This window comes from Rattus norvegicus, chromosome 1 (genome assembly GCF_036323735.1).
Source record: "Rattus norvegicus strain BN/NHsdMcwi chromosome 1, GRCr8, whole genome shotgun sequence".
In the NCBI taxonomy this organism is placed as follows: domain Eukaryota; kingdom Metazoa; phylum Chordata; class Mammalia; order Rodentia; family Muridae; genus Rattus; species Rattus norvegicus.
The window spans coordinates 183940102-183958613 of record NC_086019.1 but is presented as its reverse complement, the minus strand read 5'-3'; the positions used below and the strand labels follow the sequence as shown (position 1 = coordinate 183958613).

At 43.7% G+C, this 18512-nt stretch overlaps 2 protein-coding genes across 6 annotated transcripts in view; one reads left to right on the top strand and one right to left on the bottom strand.

Annotated features, from left to right (window-relative positions):
* The window catches only part of Anks4b (ankyrin repeat and sterile alpha motif domain containing 4B), a 54600-nt gene that overhangs the window by 30514 nt on the left and 5574 nt on the right, over positions 1 to 18512 (bottom strand). For 3 of the 4 annotated variants that reach the window (XM_039091027.2, XM_063274221.1, XM_063274220.1), the window contains one exon: positions 16159 to 18512. This exon is cut by the window's right edge. The gene's annotated coding sequence lies outside the window, so the exon portion shown is untranslated. The remainder of the gene's footprint in view (positions 1 to 16158) is intronic. The other variant, XM_063274218.1, reaches the window with a different exon arrangement.
* Positions 1995 to 13774, top strand: Zp2 (zona pellucida glycoprotein 2). Of its 2 annotated transcripts, NM_031150.1 has the most exon segments (18): positions 1995 to 2030; positions 2157 to 2245; positions 3179 to 3262; positions 3599 to 3693; positions 5282 to 5431; positions 5984 to 6028; positions 6721 to 6882; positions 7975 to 8071; positions 8177 to 8361; positions 9036 to 9162; positions 10060 to 10241; positions 10327 to 10418; positions 10519 to 10643; positions 10783 to 10972; positions 12133 to 12268; positions 12350 to 12437; positions 12755 to 12832; positions 13594 to 13770. In NM_031150.1, coding segments are annotated over 18 exon segments (2088 nt in total). In that variant the 5' UTR covers positions 1995 to 2013; the 3' UTR covers positions 13740 to 13770.

The window sequence follows — 18512 nt, the reverse complement described above, 5'->3', positions numbered from 1 at the left end:
GCACTGGGACAATGTGATTATAACCTATACTGATACTTCAGATAGACGAGTGTAGATTATCCTTCAAGACGTACCAGGGAGGAATCACATGCACCAGTCATTTCAAATGCCACCCTAAGCTTGCCCAGAGTTGGCCAATCACGTTCACCTGCTGGGGAACATGAGCTATTTAGACATCTCAAAGAGCAACGAGAGACACCAAAAAGACCCAGTTTCTGGAAATCTGAATTCTCCACTGATATTAAATTATCAAAGCTTAGGACTGCTGTTTAACCTCAGGTTCCTGGCCTGGAAATGCCTGAGTATTATACGATGTTCTGTTCTTCTTAGACTACAATAGTCCTTGACCCACGTCCGATAGATGTATAAAAATACCCACTGTGTTCACCAGTATGGGAGCACCCACTTATAAACACGCTAGGTGGAAGAAGTGGGCAGGAAGATCCCTGACTCTAAACTAGCCTGAGCTATATTGCAAGACTCTGTCTCAAAAAAATATATATCATCCTATTTAAATGATGAAACACTGGAAACCACTCAAGGAAGGAGCAGTTTAATAAATATCTGTTTATCTAAACAATGACCATATAGCCCTTAAAAATGAATATAAAGTCATATGGGAATGAGTACATGTAATACAACCATATCTGTGAGAATATGTGATAGGTGACTACCCTCACAATGACTACACACGACACGAGAATGTTGTCACTGGTAACAGAATGCTACAAAACTGTGTTTAAACTTCATCTCTGAGTATGTTTTTTGTTTAATACAATGTTATGGAGCTTGTGACCCTCAGGGAAAGACCGCAGACTCAATCCAATTATAATTAAAGGATGCATTGATTAGCTGCTAGCAGGACGACAGCCTTAAAGCCAAATCTCAGACACGTTGTGAGGGAAGGGTTTGGGAGTGGTTTTTATTAAAGGTAAAAACTTCCAATACCTACACAAGCAAGCAAAAGCTGGTCCTTTCTGCCAAGTGGTCACAGTGACCCAAAGTAATCCTAGGGTGTCTACGTAAGCAAGCTACAGAAGCCATAAAAGTGGTTAGTCATACTATAGCGAGGAGATGGTCATGGGTGTGCATTTTTGGGTGGGGATCACTACTAAGGGTCATGGGAACTTACTTTCCAGGGACTGGAGGCAGAGACAAACCCTAGTGGGCACAAAGATGGATGGGAGCATAGAATGGAGTTTCTTTGGGCAACGCATGTGGTGTTTATAGGAAAAAGTCTGTGACATTTCATAATATATGAGTAGTATTAGTAGTGAGCATAAAAGTCAGTATGTCCTTCTATCTTTTTTGGGAAGGATTGTTTTCCAAAGTAGGATCTCTCTGTATAACTGACTTTCAGCTCCTAGTCCTCCTGCCTCAGCCCCTGAGTGCTGGAATTACAGAAATACCACTCCCTACGCTGCACTTAAGTGTCTACATTTTCTTCTCAGTAAGCTTTCATATGTGGATGAGAGTCCACAGATCATCTTGTAATTCAGTTTTTTAAGTCCTTCTTGAGCATCGTAGGAGTGACCTCTAACTTCCACAACAGTCAGGAAACAAAGCATTTCTGGAGTAAGGGTAGGGGTGTTGTGGCCTTATTTGCTTAAATGTATTCTTTTGTTAACTCCCGTCTCCCATGTGGCACCCACAGCAAAGCTTTAAGTGGTACAAACAGATGCCCCTTAGTGAACCCCAGCATCCTTCACTACATTGGAATTTGTAGATATCTTGCTTAAAAGATCTGAATTTTCTCCCCAAATCATGGGGTGGGCCACTAATTTACTCACCTGGAGCCAATTTGGGGGCATTCTGGTTTTCTGCCTCTCAAAAGCTGCTGGTAGAACAAGGAGGGCAGATGGCACTTTCTTCCCAAATCCCTCCCCCTCAGCTGGGCTGGGAGATCCAGGTGCCCCCAATAGTGAAAGGGCGGGGCCACATCCTAACTGTGGCTATAACAGCACACAGCTGCCTGCATAGCCTTGCCTGGGTGCCCTGGAGGTATCTTCCAACATGGCTAGGTGGCAGAGGTAAGAATCTGTAAGCCCTTCACGCAGCAGGAGGTGAGGCATTCTGGGAATGAGGGCAGGGGATGCTTTGGCTTTATTTGCTTAAGTTCACTTTTTTTCTTAATGTTTTTTCTCTCTCCTATCCAGAGTCTACTGGTTGCGTTCTCTCTTCTTCGCCCTTGTGACTTCAGTAAATTCATTAAGCCTTCCTCAGTCAGAGAATCCTGCCTTCCCAGGTATGTCTCTTGGGCAGAGAACCCTCTGACCAAAGAGAGAAGTCTGCGGATGGAATAGCTCTCCACCCTGTTCTCCCTCCTATCTCCCCTCTACCTTTCTCCGTTATTCCTTCCAACAGGAACTAGCTATGCAGCCTAGTCAGGCTTCAACCCAATGTCTCAATCCACCTCCCTCAACCTCCTTAAAGCTGGTTTTTTCAAGTGTGTGCCTCCATGCCTAGCTTCACTCCCTTCTTACATTAGTCATTAAAGAAGTTCTCCTAGTCATCTGTGGGCTTGCTATGTTAGCTAAACACAAGAATTCAAAAGAATGCCTGTGCGTCCCAACACCTCACTGCCTCATGTTTTCCAGTATCTAAAACAAGTCCTGCTCTGAGCCCTCACATGTAGAAGCAACAATCTTCATCTATGCTTTAAGCTTAATCCATCAGCATCAGAGCCAGCCAGAACTCTGCTTGTGAAACCAAGTGCCCGGGAAAATCTTTCCCCTGATCCAACAGCTACAGAAAGGCAGGTCATGGGCAGGATTTAGTCTTGAATCTAGAAAAATGAAACAAAAAACAAAAACAAAAAAAAACAAAAAACTTTCCCTGGGACTTGCCCAGGATTTTCCTCTTAAAGCTCTAATTTGAAGGAACAAGCTTGGGCTCTTGAGACCCACCACCCTCACGCCTGGCAACCCCTTCACCAGGCAGTCAAGGTTCCTGAACCTGACTTAACTCAAAGCTGGAGTACTCCTTGGATCCTTGGGTGTTGAATGGGAACACCCTTAAAGCTCTGGTATCTTGTATTGCATTTATAAGTCTTAACTCTGTGAGCTCCCTGAAGGTAAGAGCGTCCTCCCCATCCTTAACTAGCAGTAGAAAATGGTGTTTCCGCATTTACCTGTAGGCAAGTGTCTCTTGGCTCTCAAGTACTTTCTCTGTTCTCCAGGCACTCTCATTTGTGATAAAGATGAAGTGAGAGTAGAATTTTCAAGCAGATTTGACATGGAAAAGTGGAATCCTTCCTTGGTGGGTATGTAATACATACTGTGTAATCTTAATTCCAGTTTGTAGAAAACAGGGACACCTCTATTTGGATATGACTGGCATCCATCTTCCCTAGTACCACAAGGTCTCTGACTTCCCGTTGCCTCCCGGAGGGGAATACCTGCCTTTCTGGGCAGTATGACTTATTTGGGATTCAGTGGGAAAGTTTCGGGTGTAAATCACAACACCCAAAGCTTGATCATGTCACTAGGTTGGGTCAAAAGTGATAGACATGCCTTAGATGTGGATGAGAAATCCTGGCTGGGAATTTTCGGTTGGCTGTGCCACTTGAATGGGTTTCTTGGCAATCTGTCTTCTCTAGATACCTTTGGTAATGAAATTTCGAACTGCACTTATGCTCTGGACTTGGAAAAGTTTATCCTGAAATTCCCTTACGAGACCTGTACTATAAAAGTGGTAAGCAAGTGCTTTGGGGTAATGACTTGGAATAGGAATATAATCAATATGATGGGAATTTAGACTCTGAAACAGAACAGTAGCCTCAACCAGATTAGCTTATTTCATTGTATTACTAACATACCTGGAGGATACTTTTGATCATGCCTAGAAATGTTCTGGAGATAGGATGAACTGTACTGGCATCAACTCCTGGCATCAATGTGGCTACAAGTCAAGGATATTGTCAAATAGCCTATAATGGCCCAGGGAACAGGAGGTCTGAAATAGCACTGATGGAAAAAGCCTAGTGCTTAAGCTATTAGCCTTGGGTTTGACTTTAAGTAAACTACTTAACCTTTCTACTTTGCTTATAGGAAAGCAGGAAAGATGCTGTCATCCCCACAGGGTATAAAGATTAACAATACTATAGAGGTGACGGCAGGACATGTGACTTAGCTCTGTGACCAAGCATTTGCCTTGTCTATTTTAATCTAACCCCTGTGTGAGATGGAAGGCTATTTTTGATGCTAACACAAGAACAGGTGCTAAAAAGCAAACAGTTGCTAAGCAGTAAGGTTTTCTCTATTGCCAAGCAACAGGATTGCCCAATCAGGGTCATTAGGTGTAATAAAATTTAAAAACCTGACACAAGGCAGAAGTTCTCTTAAGGATTTCAGGTGATGTGGGTGTGGGGTGAATCCTGGAAATTCATTGTTTAACAGGCTACATCATCTGACCCTGATGCTGGAGCCTATAGTGTAAGCTTTGTGTATATTCATAGACTGAGCATTCACCTGGCCTACCGAGATCCTCGGTGATGCCCCGGAAAAGTAATTGTATATCTTTTGTTAAAATTTGTACTGATTTAAACTTCCATTCTTTATTTATTCTTTGACAGTTTTGTAATTGTATATAATGTGTTTATCATAGCCACCCCTCACTCACCTCTTTGAACTTCTCCCAGAATTCCCCAGCACATATCCCTCCCTACCTGATGTCCTTCTATGAATTACAGGCCTTCCCAACTTCGAGAAGCTTGGATTGCTGTCCTCTAGGTTCAGTGTCTTCTAACTGCAACTTGTGAATGGCCAAATCTAGTCTCATAGCATTCATGTATGATCTTTGGATTAAGAGTGGTTTTTAAAGTTAAGATGACATAAATTCTAGGATAGTTACTATTTTACACTTGAACAGAAAATTGCTAGGTAACGATCCTCTTGCCTTAGATTAAGTTCTCTGAGGTCAGGGGTAACAAAGATGGCTCCTCTCAACTCCAGGGCATCAATTTAGTTGCTGAGTGGGTATATTTGAATAACCTGGGTAGACGTCTGGGACTATGACCATGGTTCCCCAAACAATAGATCACAATAGAAATGTAAGAGAAAACCAGACTCTACTCCTAACACTTGAACTCTCCTCTCAGCCTGTGAGTCTTACAAGGCTTAAAAGAGCTAGCTATAGTTTCCTGACAAGGGAATGAAGTGCATCAGAAACTTGTACTACTGAACTCAAATATGTTGCCACCCTTGATGGGCAGATGGGATGGTCTTCTAGAACTGCCTTTCACACTGAGAAATCGACTACCTCGTTGGTTCTGTGTACACAGATTGGTGGATACCAGGTGAACATCAGAGTGCAGGACACCAATGCTGATGTAAGCTATAAAGATGACGTGCATCACTTTTTCTGCCCAGCTATTCAAGCAGAGATTCATGAGGTCTCAGAAATTGTTGTCTGCATGGAGGATCTCATATCTGTAAGTGGTGCAGGATAACTTTCTCTCCTATGGCTGTAGTAGGGTTAATAGAGTGCTGTTGTAGACATAGCTGGACTTAGCACCTGAATTTCAATTTTGTTCTTACTGTTTTACTGTGCGGCCATGATGCATTTTCCACATGGAGGCTGTTTCTAAGGCTAAAATGGAAGAACAGCATTCGCCTGACAGGGTGGTGGCTCTAAGAACGGAATACAAACCATGTGGAGCACATTGTGCCTGGCAATAGAAAAGGCTCAAATATCTGCACCCATACTGATAATCATAAGCCTGACTGATAACACATCCCATGTCCTGTCCCCAAACTAGTCTAGCTTTTCCGATGCCTTTTGATACTGGAAACCCAAAGGTATAAAACCCAAAGGCAGGACTGGAAGATACATCTGTCCCTGTAATCTTCCTACTGTGTGTCAGCAACCAGGCTTCTCGGAACTACAGCATTAATTTATGCCAACTAATCTGGGTGTTTCCTGCAAAATAGCAAGTGGCAGAACTTCAGAGGCTCTCTCATAAATCTCTTTATTTTCTTTCCAGTTTTCTTTCCCACAACTTTTCTCTAGGCTTGCTGATGAAAATCAGGTAGGCATAGAGTTAGTTGTCTGTCATCAGTCTGTGTCTGTCTGGGGGGGGGGGCGTGTGTGGGTGGGTGTGGGTGGGTGTGGGGGTGTGTGTGGGGGGGTGTGGGGGGTGGTCTGTGTGAGTGTGCGGGGGGGGTGTCTGTGTGCGTGTGCGGGGGGGGTGTCTGTGTGCGTGTGCGGGGGGGGGGTGTCTGTGTGCGTGTGCGGGGGGGGGTGTCTGTGTGCGTGTGCGGGGGGGGGGTGGGTGGGTCGGTCTGTGCTTCGGTCTGTCGGTCTCTTTGTGTGAGTGTGTGTGTGTGTGTGTGTGTTGAGTGTATGCCATTTGTGAAGTGGTACCTACAGAGGACAGAAGTATCAGACTATCTGGAGTTAAATGCTGTTAATGACTGGCGTACGGTGGGTTCTGAGAACTGAATTTGTTTCTATGGAAGAGAAAGTATTCACTGAGTCACCTCTCCAATCCTAAGGATGCAATTTTTTTTCACTTATGAACCATATTAACACTTATGGTAAAGCTTATGATCACTTTAATTTGATAAAACACTAGTTTCCCATGGTTAAATAAGCTCCAGTCTTTTTAACAAGGCTCACTTTTTGTTTGTTTTGGGCATGTGTGCATGAATGAGTGTTGTAGGCATTTAAGTGTAGGTCAGTGGACCACTTGCAATTATCTATGTCTTTTGAATTTTAAAGAATGTATCTGAGATGGGATGGATTATTAAGATTGGCAATGGTACAAGAGTCCACACTCTGCCCCTGAAGGATGCTATAGTACAAGGATTTAATCTCCTGATTGACAGCCAGAAAATAACCCTCCATGTGCCAGCCAATGCTACCGGAGTAGCTCACTATGTGGTAGGTGTGAAACCCCTTTATATCACCATCAAGGAAATGACCAATACTCCTAAGATTAAGCATGATCTCAACCATGTCCCCAAATGAGCTATATCTCCAAAGTAAAGTATATTTATCTGGGCAGATTGGCATCCACTTGTAGTTCTAGCATTTAGGAAGCTAAGGCAGAAGGCTTACAAGTTTGGGGACAGCCTAGACTACATAGTGAGAATCTGTCACAACCTGTAAGTTCTAATAACAAGTACATCATTGGATGATAGGAACTCGATGGTGAAGAACAGACACAGGCCTTGCTATCCACGCTTCCCTCTTCTTACATTCAAATTATAGAACAAGGGTATTCTTGTGAGTCTTAAGAATTAAGGTGTTCTGTTTGGGTGACATTTTTTTACTTTGTCTTCTAGACCATTTGTGAGACACTACATTGATATTACATTCTACGGTTATCATCACATTCTACATAAGGTTTAAGCCAGTGATGGACTCAAAAGACTGAAGCAGAACTAAACGTCTCATTGGCTGGTTACGATAGCTCTAGTAACATTACAGTGCGATGCCTTTGCCATGTTTGTAGCGGTGCTGTGTGAACATGTACTTCCCACAGTATAAAAGCATCAAACACAGTCACACGTTAGGTGGATCATGGCAAAGCCAGGTTGGGTGGCAATATGGTCTCCAGTGCAAGGCCAGTTGTTTAATGGTGCATCTCTCAGGATATACCTCACTGTTAAAACCACGCATGACTGTACTTGGGGCAGGTGCTGGCAAGTGCTCATATATTGATGGTTTTAATGAAAGACAGTTTATTTCACCTTGAGCATAATGGTATTCTGACCAACAGTACAAGGCAGCTATTATAGAATATGTCCAGTTCTTGCTCTGGTCTCTCTAGAGATGGTCAGCTGTGGGCATACCCACAGACAGCACTGGTTTTCCAGGCATTCTAGAAAGCAAGGTTAATACCGGAGCGCTTTGACAGTGGTTGAACAAAATACCTACACTTCATTTTGTGCCAAAGTGACACCTGATGCTTGAACGTATAATTCTTACTAGCAACTCAAAACTAATACCTTCAAAATCCTGACCCTCCAGCAAGAGAGCAGCTATCTCTATACTGTACAGCTGAAGCTCTTGTTCTCAAGTCCTGGGCAGAAGATCACCTTCTCTTCACAAGCTATCTGTGCACCAGGTGAGGCCCGAGAGAGCAGAACTTCAGAGCTTCAGCAGTGGGAAACATTGTTCTTGGGGTTTTAATCAAGGCTGATGATGGGTTTTTGTCAACCACTTCCTGTAGATCTTTCTGTGGCTTGTAATGCGACACACATGAGTCTTACTATACCAGAATTTCCTGGGAAGCTAAAATCTGTGGGCTTTGGACAAAGGAACATCCCCGAGGATCAATGGCATGCCAATGGGATTGACAAAGAAGCAACAAATGGCTTGAGACTGCATTTCAGAAAATCTCTCTTGAAGACAAAAGTATGTTCTCATGCCCTGAAGGTCACAAGAGCCTTCTGAGGTACCCTCGTGGGTAATATGATGCAACTCATGACTTGCCCATAAAGCCAACTTGCTAGAGTGGTGGATTTAAATAACCTTGATCACTTTACATAGAGTTTTCAAAGAACGTTCTCTCTACTAACATCGCTTTAACTTCTGCATGTAGATACCATCCTAGATTTTCTCAGTTCATCTGACGAGTACAAGGTACCTGTGAGACCTCTAATGATGAACCTTCCATATGCTGTTCTATATGGCAGGTTAACTTGGTCCAAACAAAAGGGTACCCTATTGTCCTGAGGCTAGTCTTTTTATGGATGCAGGGGTAGAGTGTGTGTGTAGCTATGGTATTTTGTAACCTCTGTGGTTCTTTGGAGCCCCTTCTTGGGTTTGGCAAGGGATTCCACTGTTCTTTACAGTTGATTTGTTAATTAAAGCTTCAGTGTCTAGTAGTACAAAGAGTATGAATCGACTGGGTGTTTTAAGACCTGAGTTTAAAGCAATAACTTCTGCCTGGAGAATTCTGATCTGAGGAAGTGGCAGCTCTTTTGTTTTGGCTCAGAAGGAAACTTGGGTGAGTTTGAAGTGTGCTTTCTGCAAGTGTCCAGGGACTCTGCTTCCTGAGATGGCCACTTGACATTCTCTCATTCCAGCCCTCTGAAAAGTGTCCATTCTACCAGTTCTACTTCTCTTCACTCGAGCTGACCTTTAACTTCCAAGGGGACATGCTATCCACAGTGATTGATCCCGAGTGCCACTGTGAGTCACCGGTCTCCATAGGTAAGCTTGTTTTGTAATAAAAATTGTCTGGGTTTTTTTTTTTTTTTGGTTTTGTTCCTTTTAATGCATGTGGGAAAATATAACAGACCTCAAGATCTGCATCGTGCTTATGACTCAGACTTAAGATGAGTCCTGTCAGAAATAGCAGTTTAAGTTCTAGTACTGGGGCTCAAGTGTGCTACCACTCTAAAACATTCATGAGGGGAGACTATTGCTGAAACTGCTGATTCTTAGAAAATCTGGTTCCTACTGAGTTAGATGTCAGAATCCCCAACCCAGGGACAGAAGGCTTCAAGCTTCTAGTTAAAGCCTTCTAGAGTTCCTTGGACTCCTATAAACTCTGAAAAGGATTCCTGAGTGGACACTTTCTCTAGCTGAGCCTCACTTCTCTTTACTCCCTCACCTCGAAAGGTCCAGCCAATCATCAAAAGCTGCCTTCTCAGTTTCTCCTCAAATTTCCTGGGACTTACCAAAGTGCTCAGAACACTCAGTTTTAGGTTTCAGACTTCTGTTGGATTTTTTTTAAATGCTTAATAGCTTATCAGTTGGACTTCCTTGGTCTAAAAGAATCTAAAATTCAAGACTTGAGAAAAGGGACACAATGAAACCTAGTAGTATATAGCCAACCCAGATTGAATCCTTTCTCAGGGTTGTCTTCACTGGCTTTATCACCTGTGACCCTTCTTTTCATGTCTCCTGATCTCTATGACCGTGACACTAATTGTGGTAACTTACATTCCTCTTGTAACTCAAGCTGGTCCATCAGTGTTTGCCCAAACAGAGACCTAAGACAACTCAAACTTAGTTGCCGGATTCATCGTAATACATCAAGGCTGACAAGTAATGTCACAGGGTGAACTTAATTTTCTCTAAACCTTTGCTGCTGTCTACTCACAGATGAACTGTGTACACGGGATGGGTTTATGGACTTTGAGGTCTACAGCCACCAAACAAAACCTGCACTAAACCTGGAGAGCCTCCTGGTGGGAAACTCCTCCTGCCAGCCTATTTTCAAGGTTCAGTCTCTGGGGCTTGCAAGATTTCACATACCTCTGAATGGATGTGGAACACGACAGAAAGTGAGTAGCGACCCATGGTAAGAAGTTAAGACTTACTTTCTAAGTGTTTTGTTGACCAACTTTCCCTAATATTCCAACATTGAAGTTTGAAGGTGATAAAGTCATCTATGAGAATGAAATCCATGCTCTCTGGGAAAATCCACCGTCAAACATTATTTTCAGAAACAGTGAGTTCAGGTGTGATACAATTTCTATTTGTATTATTTTTAACTTCAGCCTAAACTACAGGGGTTTTTGTTAACATGATTTTCATATCTACCTACCCACAATTTTCCAGGATGACCGTGAGATGCCATTACATCAGAGACAGTATGCTACTAAGGGCCCATATCAAAAGCCATTCTTCTCCAGTGGCCTCTGTAAAGCCAGGTCCACTAGCGTTGGTCCTACAAACCTACCCAGGTGAGGTGTTGCAACTTGAGCTAATGGACGGGTCCTTTACAGAGATTTTCCCCTAAAATGCACCAGCTAGTGTTATCAGCCTAATGCATGTTGCAGCCAGCCTGCACCTCAATCCTGAAGAGGTTTCTGTTAATTGCAGACATATCCTACCAACGGCCTTATAGGAAGAATGAGTACCCTCTAGTGAGGTACCTCCGCCAGCCCATCTACATGGAAGTGACAGTCTTGAATAGAAATGATCCCAACATCAAGCTGGTTTTAGATGACTGCTGGGCAACAACTTTTGAGGACCCAGCCTCTGTCCCCCAGTGGCAGATCATTATGGATGGGTATGTACTCCTACACACCAGGGTTGCTTGGATAGAACATCAGAACTTCCTAGTGACTGAAAATAATCCTCCTGGGACTTAAATGTGACGTTGGTCATGAATTCCCTGAATTAATCCTTGTTTGTAGGCATCAGTGCTTGCTCTAATTGGGTGGCTCATGCTGCTTTTCCATCACCCTGAACTCTTACAGAATGGGTTTGTCTCCAGTCTGGCTCTGTTGCACCTTTATCAGGAGAGGGAAAATCCTAGCGTCTGTTTACTGAACCCCTACTGTATGCCTACCACATGCCAGGCTGTCATGTATGGCATCCCATCACCTGAGGAACCCTAGTTGCCACTTTGAAGGAATCCAAGCTTTGAGTTCCTTCAACAGTAATAAGTGGTAGAGCTCAGATCAGAAATCCCACTTGAATCTAAACAAACATCACAGTGCTTTTGGCTAGAGTGTTTGTCCTCTCAGCTCTGCCTAAAATGTCTCCTCCAGGGTTTCTTACCTGCAAAGAGCTATACATTTGCTTTCTTAATTCTGTGGGAATATGTCACAGGACTCCAAACCTGCAGCTATAGACTCCTGCCTTGAGCACATACAGACCCATTCAATCACACAACCCATCCCTTTCCCTTTGAAGATTTGCCTGAGCATCCCTTCTCTGTGAGGCCAGCCCCAATTCCTTTATCCCTCTATGTAAGTCTTCATGCCCTTCGTTCTTTACATCCTTAATGCCACTATTACCCGCTAGTGTGTCAAACAGAATGGCAAGGATTCAACTTCTGTTGCAAACGGTTACTACCTAGGACATAATAGAAACTCACGTTAGGGTAGTAAGCTGGTATCTTAAAAGTAACACACACAAACGCACACAACAGGAGTGTGGTTACAGCTTGAATCTGTTGATGAATCTGTTCACTTCATAAACAAATGTGCATTTGCATTATATAAAATACAGGTGTTATACAGAACTTGGGACTTTGTATCGATGGCTAGGTCAGTAAGAAAGAACATAATACCAGTGCCTCAGTTTTACTTATGTTAAAACTGAGGCACTGGTAGGATGTAGACCTAGTTGAGGCATAGAGAAATCACACGTGGATCACTTTGTGCAAATGTGCATATATGGTTTCCTATGACTTATACCCCCATCTTGGTGCCTGTTTCCTAGCTGTGAATATGAACTGGACAATTACCGCACTACTTTCCACGCAGCCAACTCCTCTGCAGCCCATTCTGGTCACTACCAGAGGTTTGATGTGAAGACTTTTGCCTTTGTGTCAGAGTCTCGGGGGCTCTCCAGCCTGGTATGTGATCAAGAAGTCATCTGGGGCAGGTTGACAGTGACTGCATTTGGTTTCCCCTGACACTCTTTCCTCCTCTTCCAGATCTACTTCCACTGCAGTGCCTTGATCTGTAACCAAGCCTCCCCTCTGTGCTCTGTGACTTGCCCTGCACCACTGAGGAACAAACGAGGTAAAAATGCAATCCTGGTTCTTCCTCAAAGCAAGCTGCAATTTTCTAGGATTGCATTTTGGGATAGTAATAACTTGTTCTCCACCTAATCTCAAGAAACATGGCCACCCAGGCTTCTTTTACTAGTGTGGCAATCCTGAGAATGCACAGGTTCTCATTTGGCCTGATGAACCCATCCTTTGAGAATCTATGTATGACAGACAGATGGAATCCATGTCACAGGATACTCCATGGAGCATCTGCTAGGGACTTCATGATGCCTGTGGCACATTACTCCTGAGTCAAACACAACCTTGATTAACTGTCTCCCACCACAGAGGCCAGCAAAGAAGGCACAATGACGGTTAGCCTCCCAGGACCTATTATCTTGTTGTCAGATGACTCTTCATCCAAAGGTAGAGATTTAAAGTCTGGGGTTCTTCTGAATACAACTTTTCAGAGTTTTTTTTTTCTGCTTAATGATAAAACTAAGCAAAAAGTAAAGTTCTCTTCCAGGGGACCTTGAACCTTTTGAGGGCACTCCTGAAAATCTTGACATTCTAGCAGGATCATGTCCATTCCCTACTGCATAGGGCTCTTAGCCATGGTCTTGTTAATGACCCATAGTGTTTCTTCTCCCAACTCTGTTCTCATGCTGGATGTCAGAATGGATTCTTAATGCCATACTAGATCTTTTCAGAATATTGTTGCCTACCATGCCAAGAAATTTGGTGTATATTTACAGGTTGCATACAAGTAGGCTGACAAACATGCGTATCCCTTTAACTTCTGCTAAACTGAAATCCACAGATTATGCTCCTATAATCATATCATAGCCTCACCCAGAAGGCCTCAACTCCAGGCCTAGAATGTAAAATTAAAATATCGTATAATTCTCTAGCTAACTGCCTTGTGACATCGCACACCCAGGGATTACTAAACATCAGGACGTTGTGTTAGTCAAAGCTGAGACTTTGAGGATCTCTGGGTATTGGCCCATCTGGCTTGAGATGGAAAGAGCAAATGGTTATAACAGAATAGGAGAACGGGAGGATGGAGGTGGCGATAGGGTGAGGATGCATTCTACTGCAAGCTTCCCAAAACAAGTGAAGGAGCCTTAAATTTTATAGAAGGGCTCAGCCTGACCTTATAACTTGCATACCTGCTTTCTTTGTAGGTGTAATGAACCCTGACAGCTATGAGATTACCAAAGATATTGCTTCTAAAACATTGGGTGCTGTGGCTGCACTAGTGGGCTCAGCAGTCATCATAGGTTTCATCTGTTACCTGCATAAGAAAAGAATTGTAAGGTTCAATTCCTGATTGGACTTTTGCAAATAAAAGAGGCTGCAGTAAAACTCTTGTCTTGCATGTACTTGCATGTACACGCCTGTTCGCTCTGGTAAGGCCAGTACTTGGGCACTATCTGCTTTCTTTTGCAGGGAAAAGAAGTGGCTTCATGGGCCTGAAACTTGCCAAGTAGGCTAGACTGGCTGATCAAAGAGCCACAGATATCTGACTATCTCTGACTCTCTAGCACCAGTAATATGGTGTGTTCTACTGTGACTGCCCTTAAAAATAAACAAAACAAAACCCACATGGAGTTCAAACTCAGGTTCTCATGCTTGCCAGACAAGCACTTTTCTGGCTGAACCATCTCTCCATCTTTCCAGACTATTGCCTTCTGTTTCAGACTAGAAAATATTTTAAGAATCATTACCTTCAATCATTCTTTAAATCTGGGACCTGTTCACTTGTACAGGCATTTATCAACCAGAACAGAAAAAGGTAAATTTATAACTTGTTTCCTATCTGAGATTTTGTGACTCCCTTTTTCCTATACTTGACACATATGGATTTATGTTCAACAGGGCTTAGCAGCAGACCTGAGAGAGAGAGAGTACACTTATGAGTCCTCTGGGTCCGTGTCCCTCACTCAGACACAGGATTGGGGTTGAAGGAGTAGAAAACCACTTGTGTCTAACTTTGTCACAATAGTGAGATACCAAATGTGGGGTACTTACGAGGCTTTGGGGGATTATTGGGGATCATTTCCACCTTCCTGTTGGACACTCAAGTCCAAGTCTGGATGGTCCCATTGTGTAGGGGGATGGTAGAAATAAGTGTCAGCAAGTGACTTGTTCTGCTTAGCAAGGTCTCGCATCCTAAGGTTTTCACAATGTTCAGAAACGGTGCTACCAGATGGGCCAAGTGCTCACAGGAGCTGGGAATATTCCAGACTGCCATGGCCTTCCTTCTCAAATCATTTTGTTAGTTGTGCAGGGTAAAAGATCCTGGCATGAGAAAGCCTGTGCTTACACTGTGTGGAGGGTCTGGTGTGTCCAGAGTGCCAGGGGTTAGAAGCTCAAGTCATCAAAGCCATTCTTTTTTTTGTTTGTTTTTTAAATTTTTTTTTTATTAACTTGAGTATTTCTTATTTACATTTTGAGTGTTCTTCCTTTCCCAGTTTCCGGGCCAACATCCCCCTAACCCTTCCCCCTCCCCTTCTTTGTGGGTGTTCCCCTCCCCATCCTCCCCCCATTGCCACCCTCCCCCCAACAATCACGTTCACTGGGGATTCAGTCTTAGCAGGACCCAGGGCTTCCCCTTCCACTGGTGCTCTTACTAGGATATTCATTGCTACCTATGAGGTCAGAGTCCAGGGTCACTCCGTGTATAGTCTTTAGGTAGTGGCTTAGTCCTGGAAGCTCTGGTTGCTTGGTATTGTTGTACATATGGGGTCTCGAGCCCCTTCAACCTCTTCCAGTTCTTTTCTCTGATTCCTTCAACGGGGTTCCTATTCTCAGTTCATTGGTTTGCTGCTGGCATTCGCCTTTGTATTTGCTGTATTCTGGCTGTGTCTCTCAGGAGAGATCTACATCCGGCTCCTGTCAGCCTGCACTTCTTTGCTTCATCCATCTTGTCTAATTGGGTGGCTGTATATGTATGGGCCACATGTGGGGCAGGCTCTGAATGGGTGTTCCTTCTGTCTCTGTTTTAATCCATCAAAGCCATTCTTAGTACCTGACTTTATAAGGGTATAAGAAGTTACTCTAAAAGTCAAGGAAGAATTGATCAAACTTTTCTGTGTGGAACCTATCTCTTGGCTGCTGCACATTTGAATCAGAAATAAAACTACCATGTGCTATGCTCTTTAAATGACATTAAAATGAACACTGATTTTAATAGCAGCCGGTGCAGCAAATGCAAAAATAAGCTGGCTCTGGCACCTCGTGTCCACATCTTCATCTACAAGCAAATCAATATGCATCATTTTTGGTGGCTTCCCAAGGAGACATGGAATTCATAGATGTGATAGATGGTCGTCTTATAGTTAGAGCAGGCAGGTTGGCAAACACAAAGGTCCTAGTAAAGAAGACACAGGAAACCTAGGCTCCAAGAAGATATGACGCTGGTAGCCAAAATCTAAGTGCTACAGGGTTACAAGCCAAGGAGCTCAGGTAGCCTCTAACAGAGGAACAGGTAAGGAACTGTGGTAGAGCCTCCAGAATCAGCTCTACTGGCCCATTTTGCACTTCTGAGTTTGCCTCCAGAGTTATAACTACTATACCATTATATGGTATTAAGTTTCTGTTGAAGCTAAGGGAAACCAATCCACCCTCTAATGACTCGTGACCCACACATTAGAAAAAACACATCACTGAAAATGCTCACATGAGTTACTCAGGCCTTATGATCACTCAGGATGTCACAATCCCTTAAGCTCTCGGTAGACCCTCACCTGCTAGTTGGCCCATGTGTGTGGCCATCAAGATCTCCTGGGCTTCTAGACTTCTCTGCAGAAAACTACCTTCTGAAGTGTTTGTCACTGTCAGTACTCAAGCAGAACTTGCCTGGAGCAGCTGCTCAGATGAACACTTGTTGCCATGGTTGCCTGGAACAAGTACAAGGAGCAATAGATTCAAGTTGGGTTCTCAACTTTTGAAAGTACACATCCTACGGTATGCGGGGGAGGCAGCCTATTCAGAGAGTAACTGTGTGGGCAGGGAATTGAGCTCAAACCCCAAGAGGCTGCACCTTCATCCACGCTGGGTTTGCGACCTTCCTAAATGGGTAGTGATGGGTTGTAATTGTAAAACAGGTGTCAGAAATAAAATAAAAAGGTTCTTTGGTGGTTCTCTTAGTGAAGAGTGCAGGGGCTAGGAATGGACTTGTATATTGTGGAAAGAGACCTTCAACTTTTCTTCCCTGACCTGTTCTGTGGCTACTATAGTTTACTTGGCATACAGAATTTCAGAATGTGAAGGTTGGGGTTCTAGATGTGTATCCTGCTAGTCGTGTGGCCTGAGCAGACAGAACAATCTCTACACTACCAATCAATGTCAATGTCCTAATCTTGTGGTTGGGGAGCAGGGACTCATTCAATGAGATAATCAGTGCATTGATACAAAGCTGCCTGGCCAAGCCTGAAGCATCTAAACACCAGGATACTGACAGTACTAAAAACTCTAAACACAACCTCAGAGACAATGCACCCCTATAGGATGACTAACACCATGGGCAATACCAGAGGCCCTTAGATGATATTTTACAAAGTACATATGCCCTGTCTTCACCCAGTAAATGAATCTGGAAGGACCTGGTCTGAGCATGTTTAAGCAACACATGAGGATAAATGATGGCCCCAGCGATATCAATGTGCTAATCCCAGGGAACTGTGAATGTTCCTAACATGGCGAGAAGGACTTTGCTGTGGTGATAAGAAGGTTGAGATGAGGAAAGTACCTGGGTTACTGAAGTAGAATATGAATAGAACCACACAGATTCTCTATAAGAGGGGAGAAAGTCTGGCTAGGGGAGAAGAAAAGTGAGGAGAGCAGAGACGGGTGTTACATTCTGAGGATGGAGGAAGAGGCTACTGTAAGGTCTTGGGTTCAAGAGAGGAACATGGAGACAGCTTGTCTTTTTGAGTAAAAGGTTTACTAGGAGAGTTATTAGTACCAATAACATTCAGGCAATATGATGAAAAAACTAAAGTTCAGGCCTATGAACAAATCAAGGGTCTCTTCTTACCGTTCAGAATGTGGGGAAGGGCCCATGTATGTATTGAATGAGTAGCTCTCAGCACCTTCGTGCACTCAGGTTTCTCTGAGTGTGGGAGAAAAACCTTTTGGCTGCAAGATCACAGCGCTGGGCTTGTCCTTTCCAGGGGACTGGTTACCTGAGAAGCTTTCCAGGAAGTGAGGATTAGAGTTAAAGTTAGTCCCAATAGGATAGCTGTTGTTTCCTTTTACAGCAGCTGTGATGGGGGTAGGGTGGAGTCTGTTGCAGGTAGGCAAGGCCTAAGTAGCCTTTTAACCCAAAGCCTGATTGTAGCCAGAGACCAGAAGTAGACATAAGCTGAAAGGGCCTCTAGGCCCTGAAGAAAGAACTTACCTGATATTTAACTCTTAGGACTCTTGGAGGGTCTTCAATTGTAGCACTTAAGACCCTCCCTTTGTGACTAAACAAAAGAAGACCCTAGAAAGGAGCCCTGGGGCAGAAAGTGTAGGGTTTAATCAAAACAAATCTGCTTGCCTCCCCTCCCCACCCCCCCAGACTTTCCTGCTAAGAGAAGCTTGTCTTACTTCTGGCACAGCATAGCATCCCTCAGGGGATGTTTCCTGACTAGCCTAAGATAAAGCTCCCCTTCCCCCTGCCTGCAGGGGTGAATGAAGTCTATAGTTTCATATAATAAGACTTAAGAGGAAAGTGGTAGGGGGTGTCTCTGTCTTTTCTTCATGTCTTCTACAGCTTAACCCCATCCCACCCCCTTTTTTTCTGTCTGCTTTTGAATGTGATTATGGGACATTGTGATTCCTGGAACTGTAGTAGCCCTCTTGTGCCCAAGAAGAAACAAACCTAGGGACACTCTTGGGAATGAGGGGGCAGAAACCCAAGGGGCTGAGATCCTTAATGAGTTCCTTGTGTGGCCTGAATCAACCCAAGAAGCACTCATCTCTGGGTCTCCTGTTTAGTGGCAGATTAAGGGGTCTTGATTTTAAAAGGAAACATCATGCTTACTGTTTACACAACTCCCAGACCTGCAAAGACATAATTATTCCTTTCACCTTTCTTGTCTTTTTCTTTCAGATG